Below are 8,743 nucleotides of genomic sequence, written 5' to 3' on the forward strand. Positions count from 1 at the left end.
TGCCAAGCTGCTCAAAACCATGCCTGGTACATAAACACACACACACAAGAAGAGGGTTTGCAGTGAGAAAAACCAGTCACACAACCTGTAGTATATTCTTAAAGATGTGTTTAAAGGGCAAGCTTGTCTTTTCTCTGTGCTTTTTACCCTCCAGAGTTGTCCGGCGTGCTGCATCAGTGTCACATCCTGGCCTCCGAGATGGTCCACTTCATCCACCAAATGCAGTACTACATCACCTTTGAGGTCAGACCATTAGCGGCGGCGTTCCGCTCGCAGGTTGCAAAACCCGAGTTAAAAAAAAAAAAGAAGCAGTAATTACATCAGGAGGCGATCTGCTGCGTCTGTTAAATGCAACGCTGCATGAAAGTGATTTACAGGAGCAACAGTAGCCTGGAGGTCGGTGAGGTTAACTCGATTTGAGAAGGCTGCCGGTTCAAATCCAAACCTTCTGAAAGTCAGACTGAAGAGGCTGTTTGAGATGGAATAACTGATGCCAACCGCAGCTTCCACTGTTGTGTAACACATCTGATAAAATAATTATAGAAACTATAAGAACCATATTGTCTGTGGACAGGGAGGCGCCGCCATCATATCTGATTTGTATTAAAAGGGCTCCATCGTTCCCGTGTAGGTGCTGGAGTGCTCCTGGGACGAGCTGTGGAACAGAGTGCAGCAGGCTCAGGACCTCGACCACATCATCGCCGCCCACGACATCTTCCTCGACAGCGTCATCTCAAGATGCCTGCTGGACAACAACAGCAGGGTAACACACACACACAAGATAACGTCATGGATTTTCTGCTTTTATTTGCCTCCCCTTTTGCTCACACTCTTCCTTGAACTCTGTTTCTGTCTGTTCATCCAGTCTCTTTTGAACCAGCTGAGGGCCATATTTGACCAGATCATCGAGTTTCAGAGCGCCCAGGACTCCCTCTACCGCTTGGCGCTGGAGGAGCTTGCCCTCCGGCTGCAGTTCGAAGAGAGGAAGCAACAGCGGGAGGAGGAGGTAGGAGGTGTCTATGCTGCAGATGAGCAGAGAGGGAAAGAGCGATGGGAACGTAATAGTATTTAAAGTGATACTAATCCTGTCTTCAGGGTCAGTGGGGAGTGACGGCCGAACAGGAAGCGGAGGAGAAGAAGAGGATTCAGGAGTTCCAGGAAACCATACCAAAGATGCGCTCCCAGTTCCGCATCCTCACCCACTTCTACCAGGTAGCAGCCTGAGCCTCCTCCAGGAGTAGCTGTCCACCTTAAAGGCAATCAGCTGTTTCTCCTTTTCACATCTGTTCGACTTTGTCCCCACCCACCTCTCCCTCCTTCAGAGCATTGTCCAGCAGTTCCTGGTGTTGCTGATGACCAGTACGGATGAGAGTCTGCGTTTCCTCAGCTTCAGACTGGACTTCAACGAGCACTACAGGTTAAATACAAAGATGTCGGAGGTCATGTTGAAGTCTTTTTTTGTTTTACAACCCCTTCATTTCCTTAAAATGATCATTGTCCTTCATCTTCAGGGCCAGAGAGCCGAGGCTGCGAGCCTCACTCGGCACCAACCGAGGGCGACGGCCGTCAAACATCTGACGTGACGATGGCATCAACAAGCGGGGCTTCCTGTCGTCGGAGCATTTGGGGATGACATCACAGAGACGGGGCCGGCCAGCGGACTTGAAGCGCCTCATGTCGAGATGATGTCATGCCTTGGAGGAGCGACCCGGCACCTTTCTGGACGCTCTGGTGGTCGCCAAGTGATGACATCACAGCAGACGGATCCCTGCGTCGGATCGCGAAGGAATAACGTCCAGAAAATCGAAACTTTCGGAGCTTGACATGCAGAGCCAACGGCGTAAAAAAAAAAAAGAAGGGCTGCTGGGAAACTTGAGTGTGAGGAGGTAAACAGAAGCAGACTGAGCTCCCCGAGTCTCACAGGGCCACCTTCCATGGCATGCCTTATTAAAGAGAGACAAACAAAAAGACTTTGTCTCAGCGTGGTTGCCAAATCTAGTCCCAACACACATAACGTATGTACATAGAGTTTATGCAAAAATGTAAGTATGTGTATATATAATATGCATCTATACACGTCACCCATGGCTTTGCGTCTTCTCACTAGGGTTCAACCGATATGGGTCTGATATTGATATTTTTTCAATTTTGTATTCGTAGCCGTCATTAAAACGATTAAATTTGAGCACTTTTAGTACAATTCTTCCTCGAGACACTGTGTTTCTGCTGTGGATTCGTCCTCTGGTCAGTATTGGCTCACCAGTATATCGGTCTAACCCTAGATCTCCACTCTCCTGCTTAAAATCCAGGGTTTTATCTTTAGCGTGTCAGGTCAGCTGTCCAATCACACGCTGACAATTCTGCTTCCACTGACATGAAGACATGTGGCTCATACAGACAGAAGAAGCCCCTCTGAGGACTGAGAACTGACTACTGTAGGTTTCCACTGCTCAGTGTACTTCTGTCTGTATGAGAGACGGATCATGTCAAAGACACAATCCTCACAACAACCACAACAACCTCTTCTCATTACATAAACTATATAAATGTTCACGTTACGTTAAAATATGTAAATATCCTGAAATGAAAGTCCATATTTAAAGAAGTTAATGGTTATAAATGTCAACTTGGGCAGTTTATTTTCTGAAAACCAGTATATCTGACTAAAGAAGAGTGTTAGTGTTCATATGTGAGGTTTGAGATGAAGATGCTGACGTTATCTGTGGTTCAATATCAGCTTATTCACTTTTTTACGGATATGGTTAATGGAGTATAATCGATTAGAAGAAGCATCTGGACCAGAACTTTAAACTGAACGTCCTTTGTGTAGAAATGTTTCACGGGGAAATATTAAACAAACTACATTTCAGTGTTTGGAGCTAAAAACACGATTTTCACCGAGCAGCAGATGTCCTTTGACATCAGCCCTGGAGTCACTGACTCTAAACCATCCACCGGGTTTGTTACTTTTATTGTCAATGAAACAAGCCGCTGCTGCATATGGTCATATTAGCTGCTCTCTGCTGATGAGTTCACACACACAAACTGAACCTGGGTCAGCACTCCTGCACCATCTGTCCTCTACATTGTACAGCACATAATGTATAGAATCAAGGGAAACGAACCATCCCGTTCCCCTTTAATAAAATGTTTTTTAATTCACGTGTGTGTGTGACTTGTTTTACCTCGATGCCGAGCAGCTCTGCCTCTGGGTTGCGAAGGGATTTACTTGAACTTACTGCCACCTACAGGCAAGACATCAGAGATGGATGTCAAAGGTAACCTTTCCAGATTCATTTCCACAGCGCACCACTTTTGATTTGCAGTATTGCGAGTTACATTATAGAATATAATCTGCACTATTAGTCTTATTCTCCTCATCTGAGCTGTAACATTGTCTGCCAAAGCTTTAAACACTTCCATTTATAGTTCAAAGTAATTATTTAAGCAGTACAAATTTAGTATTACATCTGTTAAAATTGGGGTACTTGTGAGAGACTGATTAAATCAAGAACGGTCTAAATTGAAGCAGAGGTGGTCGAGATATCCAGACCTCCATTCCCATAGAAACACTGGATCCTACATTTCCCATAATGCAACTCAACAGCTTATTTCTACAACAGTCCCCCTGCTTTGTTGTGTGAGTTGTCCTTTGCATGAAATTCAGTCTTAACTTTTAGTAAAAGCACAGCTAGCAAAATCTTTACTCAAAGGTTCACTTACTGGCGTGTTGGGAGCTTTCACTCACAGCATTCTTCAGAAACTGCAGCTGGATCAGTTGTGACGTAAGAGAGAGTTCGAGTGGATTGTGTACTCTGGTGCTTCGGACTGAACTGTTAGAGAGGTGAGCCACCAGAGGGAGTAACAGCTTCTCTTTTCTCGCCTCCATCCTCTCACACACACATTTATTCACCCCGGCTTTGCATTCTTTGGTGTGAAAGCCCCTGCAAATCAAAAAAGCTGTTCAGCCTCCAGAATCAGACCGTTTCAGTGTCTTTTTGTGCTGACATTAAGCTGTTCTGTTGAGCCTCTGTAAATGGATGAGAACTGTTGCTGTTGTTCATCCGTTGTTGGGATGTTTTGAGGAGGACGTTCACACGATGCAGACGCAGGAGGGAGAGGGAGGTGTGAAAGTCCCATCACACACACGCAGTATGACCGCGGCCTCTTCTCCCGGGAGAAATGTGTTCTGTCTGCCTTCATTTCTGTGCACGTAAACAGCTGTTTATTTGTCCAGAGAGCCATCTCTTCAGGCCGATATATATAACAACCCTCTCGTCTTTGTGGATAACACTTTGAGAAAATTGTCAATTTGGAAAGCTGGAGTACGTTCGAGGCTGAGAGTCCTGACTGCTCGGCTGGAACAGACAGACTACTGGGATCTTCCCTTCCTTTCTTCCTCTCTACACTGTTTCTATATGTGATGCGTCTGCAGGTAAAGAGCTGTTTGTCTCTCACATCAAGATGGTTTCTGATCACTTAAGACATTTTTTTACCCAGTATTCCCAACGCCCCTCGTGTCATTTTCTCTCAACAGAAATAGCTTCGCTCTGCCGACCTTTATACCGAGCAACACCTCTCCGACAAACTGACCTGGTATCGGTTCATTCTGCAACGTGTCGGTGGTCTTTGAACGTTTGACAGCCTTGGACATGTTCTCTGTCATTATTTTACTAAAAAAAGTGATCAGTGACTCTCTACTTCAGCCTTATAGTCTAAAAATCTTTTATATATCACGATACTGATGATACTCAAGATGCACTCTCACCTCTACCTTTGTGCCCTGGTGCAGTGAACCCTCACTAATACCAGAGAAACAGATCCAGCTGCCGCTCACATCCACATCTGCACTTCCACCAGCCCCGGGGCTCGAGGCCACACCAGCTACCATCCAGGGCATATGTTCCATACTTTTAATTAACATCTTTAATTCTTGTTCTAGTTTGATATTTTTATGATGTTTTTACATTAGAAATGTTCACAAATCTCCTGAAAGGATCATCAAAGTTCTTCTGTGCGACCTCCTAACACTGTTTTAAGGTGAGACAAAGAAGAAGAAGAAAACGCGCCTGTGTTGTCGAGCCAGGAACCGACAGCTGACATTTACTGGCATTTCTGGCAGCAGGTGTATTTGAGAGAAATCTTGTTATTTCTTTTCATCCCTCTTGTCTCTGTCGCTGTCCCCACAGTTTGCTTTACTTTAACACGGTGCAGAAAGCACAAGCTAATGCAGGAAAAGCGCTGTAATAAGCACTAACCGTGCCCAAGCTTTCTGCTCCTTGGAAAATCCGGCATTGTGTGCGGGACCTCCACCTCCTTTGTTCACAGTCGGCTTTAACAAGAGTCTTGAGGATAGATGTGCGGCATTAATTGGACATTTGCATTTATGGGATTTTAATGAGGCTAATGAGGCCAGAAGATTGTTGCTACGACTTAAAGTTTTTGCCCAGATACTGACCAAGGTGTGAGACGTACTCTCAGTGGTGGATAACTGTCCCCTCGTCCAAACCCAAACTTTCACCTTTTGAAGTTGTTTCCCAGGTTTGATCTTCAAAAATATCAATAACATGTCGTTGATGTACAAATAACTAAATCCCACACTTTTCGGGCGCTGGTTCCCTCTCTTCTGTTTTGAACAGTCAAACACGTATTTTGTCGTCTGTGTGGTGGCTCATCGATCGAAAGGATAAAGAAAAGGCAGAAAAGTAAAGATGTATAATGAACTGATACAGAGAAGTGATTTGAAATGGATGCTAGTTGTGTCTGACGTTATCCTGAAGATGGCAGGGCCCTCAAACGTTGATGTTTCATGAAGGCTTGAAATGAATGCAATATATGTGACACTCCATGGCCTTGAAGAAGCCAGGAGTTAGTAAAGTCCTCTCAGTAAATACCAGTCTGAAATGATTAGATATGAATTATATCAGAGAACACAATATGAAAAGGCTGACAACTCACAAAGGGGGTCAGGTCTGAGTGAATTCCTGCTGCAGCACATCTCGTCTCAGCTGCTTTTTACCTTTAAAAACTCGGGCAGGTGAGCTCGCTTCAGCTCGGCTGGATTTCTTGATGTTGCAGCAAGGTTACTTCTTCCCTTTCAGGCTCCTCGCCTCTGCATCGCACAGCCACATGCTGACAGCTTTGCTCTGTAGTTCCCTATTTTGAATTTTAAAGCGAGTCTCACAGCCGTGCCATCCGCCGGCATTCTCTGCTTCTTTGAGACGCTCAGTTGTCTCAGCCACGTCTTTGTCGCTCTGGATGAAGCAGTGGAACTTTGTCTGGATCCTGCTGTATTCACAAAAATAAAAAAATGACGAGTTAACTTTACACCAGAAAGGCCAGTGGATTTGGGGCGGAAAAAAACCTGGACATTAATTCTCACCACAGCATCCTCTTTCACACAACACTTTCGAGTTTTAATTTGCCTCCCTCAGGTTCTGATTTATGTGAGCAGCGATCGGGCCGTCTCTGCAGGGCGGCCGACCGTGCAGACAGTGGGGAGCGTTCAACACGGAGGACGGACAACACGTCGACGGATCCAGCTGAGCTGCCATCACTCTGGTCAAACGTGTTTTTCGGTTTGCGGTTTCTGTGGTGACCATGCACGAAGGTGCAAATGTCTCTCAGAGAACGCCTGGAGGGAATTTCTTCAAATTTGGCACAAACATCCAGCTGGACTCAAGCATGCACTGATTAGAATTTGGTGGTCAAAGGTCACTGAGACCATGCAGAACACATTGTTGGCCATTATTCAAGAATTCTAATTATGACAATTTCCCACAAATGTCTAAAATGATGATGTGGTGACATGGTTGGTGGATGTGTAGCTTTTAAAGGCAAATAAAGTTTAACAATGTACTTCTTTAACATGGAAAAAGTATAGAGACTCCATACATGCTAATTATGGAACAGCAGCACGTTTGTTGCTCTCCCTCCTCTGGTGTGTTACTACTTGCAATTAGCGGGAGCACTGTGTGACATTTTCACTGCCACTGCCCCCAGAGGTGCCCGTTTCCTGCCCTGGTTTATCAACCGCGTGCATGCGCTCATACGGGTATGCTGCAGCTTGGCTGTTTAAATATTCCAGAGTAAAGTGCATCAGGAAGTGTCGATCAGAGGTCACCAAAACACCGGCTAGTCGTTGGATATTCATATCTATGTTCATGCTAATCTAGCAAAGTGGTCGTTGGGATACCTTGCAGCTGATGAAGAGCTGATCGACATTAAGCCGGGTGTGATTTCCGTTATTGGCTGTGACATTTTAGAATCACAGGCCGTGGCCGCTTCAAAGATATTTATTCAGCTTAGACGGTCGAACGGATTGATGGACACATTAAAGGACGGGCAAAGAATAGTTTATGAGCTCATACGCATGCACAAGAGTTCCGCCGTCAGTCATGAGGCCTGATGGGAGAAGCTGTCTGCGGGCTGGAAATGCCACCGTCTCCTCTATTGACAGACAGCAAAAACAGAGAGAGAGAGAGAGAGAGAGAGAGAGAGAGAGAGAGAGAGGGACGTGGGTGTGTTGTTAATGTTTGATGAAAGTACTGCAGCTCTTTATTATTTTAGGCCGTCAAAACAAGACAGAGAGCCGTCATCGTTCCTCTAGTATCTAGTCCAATGTAGTCTATAAATATTAGGAAAAATAATAATAAAAAGTCTGTACATGCAATGCAACATGAAGTCATTTTAACATGCAGAATGTTGGGAAACTTGCTAGACATTGTGACAAGCAACAAAAGCACCAACTGCACATTATAACATTATTGTACCTGCTTAAACATCAGCATTAACACTTCATGGACAAGACACAACTACCAGAAATCCCCTAGACACAACACAGATGTAACACAAAGCATAAAAAGATACAATAACGACATGACAGATTGTCAAACCAGTGTTCACATCAGTGTTTAGTTTATCAATATAGCTTCACAAACTCAAGGCACAAGAGCTGTGAAGACATGAATACAAACATTTGTGTCAATCCCGAGTTAAGGCCGCTGTGTTTTAGGGTGAAGTTCAGCTGTACGCTGTCGCGGTACATTTTGTGCAGTCAGGTGATATCTGTATGCAGGAAATGTACAAGGACGGGCCAGTGGATTTCTCCCCAGAGGCCTCATCTGTTACCAGTAATGACGCTAATGTCTTATAATTAACGAGGCTGTGATTTATGGAGGTTAAATGCTACATGTAGCTCCACCAGGACTGCTGTGGACTTGGTAATATCGAAGACAAAATGTGATAAATGTACCGGCTAATTCAGCGCCGCCCATCTGGTAAGTGGTGTGTCACACAGCTTAACTGAGAGGTTGGAAAATTGTCAACCAGAGCAGGTTAACAAAGTTTATTTCTTTTTTTCCCCCCTATGATTTAGAGAAATTGCCTTAAGAGCTGCAGGCACACACCTGGACAATTACCTACTGCGAGTGCTGAAATGGCTGAGTGGCGGCAGCACCCACGGGTGAAATTGCTGGAAGGCCAGACGCGCATCACGCTATGATCAACTGACAAAACTGTCAGACTCGTCATGCTAAAAAGCAGTTCTTTTCTAAATAAAGGTTTATTGTCTGAATAAACTATCTGCTCAAAAGGAGGACAAAAAAGCTTTTATTCTGGAGAAAAAGCATTTTTTACTTGCGTCATTCGTAATAAAATATTGATTTTCCGTTTTGAACATCTTGACCCTGCATGTGACACACACACACACACACACACACACACACACACACACACACACACA

The 8,743-nt window shown here is 44.7% G+C and overlaps 1 protein-coding gene across 1 annotated transcript in view; it reads left to right on the forward strand.

Annotated features, from left to right (window-relative positions):
• The window catches only part of tubgcp3 (tubulin gamma complex component 3), a 10,158-nt gene extending 6,996 nt beyond the window's left edge, over positions 1–3,162 (forward strand). The window contains 7 exon segments of the mRNA XM_031852357.1: positions 43–146; positions 149–243; positions 632–763; positions 866–1,006; positions 1,096–1,212; positions 1,323–1,417; positions 1,512–3,162. Coding sequence (XP_031708217.1) covers positions 43–146; positions 149–243; positions 632–763; positions 866–1,006; positions 1,096–1,212; positions 1,323–1,417; positions 1,512–1,578 — 751 coding nt within the window. The 3' untranslated portion in view covers positions 1,579–3,162.
• The last annotated feature ends 5,581 nt before the right edge of the window (positions 3,163–8,743 follow it).

Source organism: Anarrhichthys ocellatus, unplaced genomic scaffold (genome assembly GCF_004355925.1).
Source record: "Anarrhichthys ocellatus isolate YVR2014 unplaced genomic scaffold, GSC_Weel_1.0 scaffold12, whole genome shotgun sequence".
NCBI classification, from domain to species: Eukaryota; Metazoa; Chordata; class Actinopteri; order Perciformes; family Anarhichadidae; genus Anarrhichthys; species Anarrhichthys ocellatus.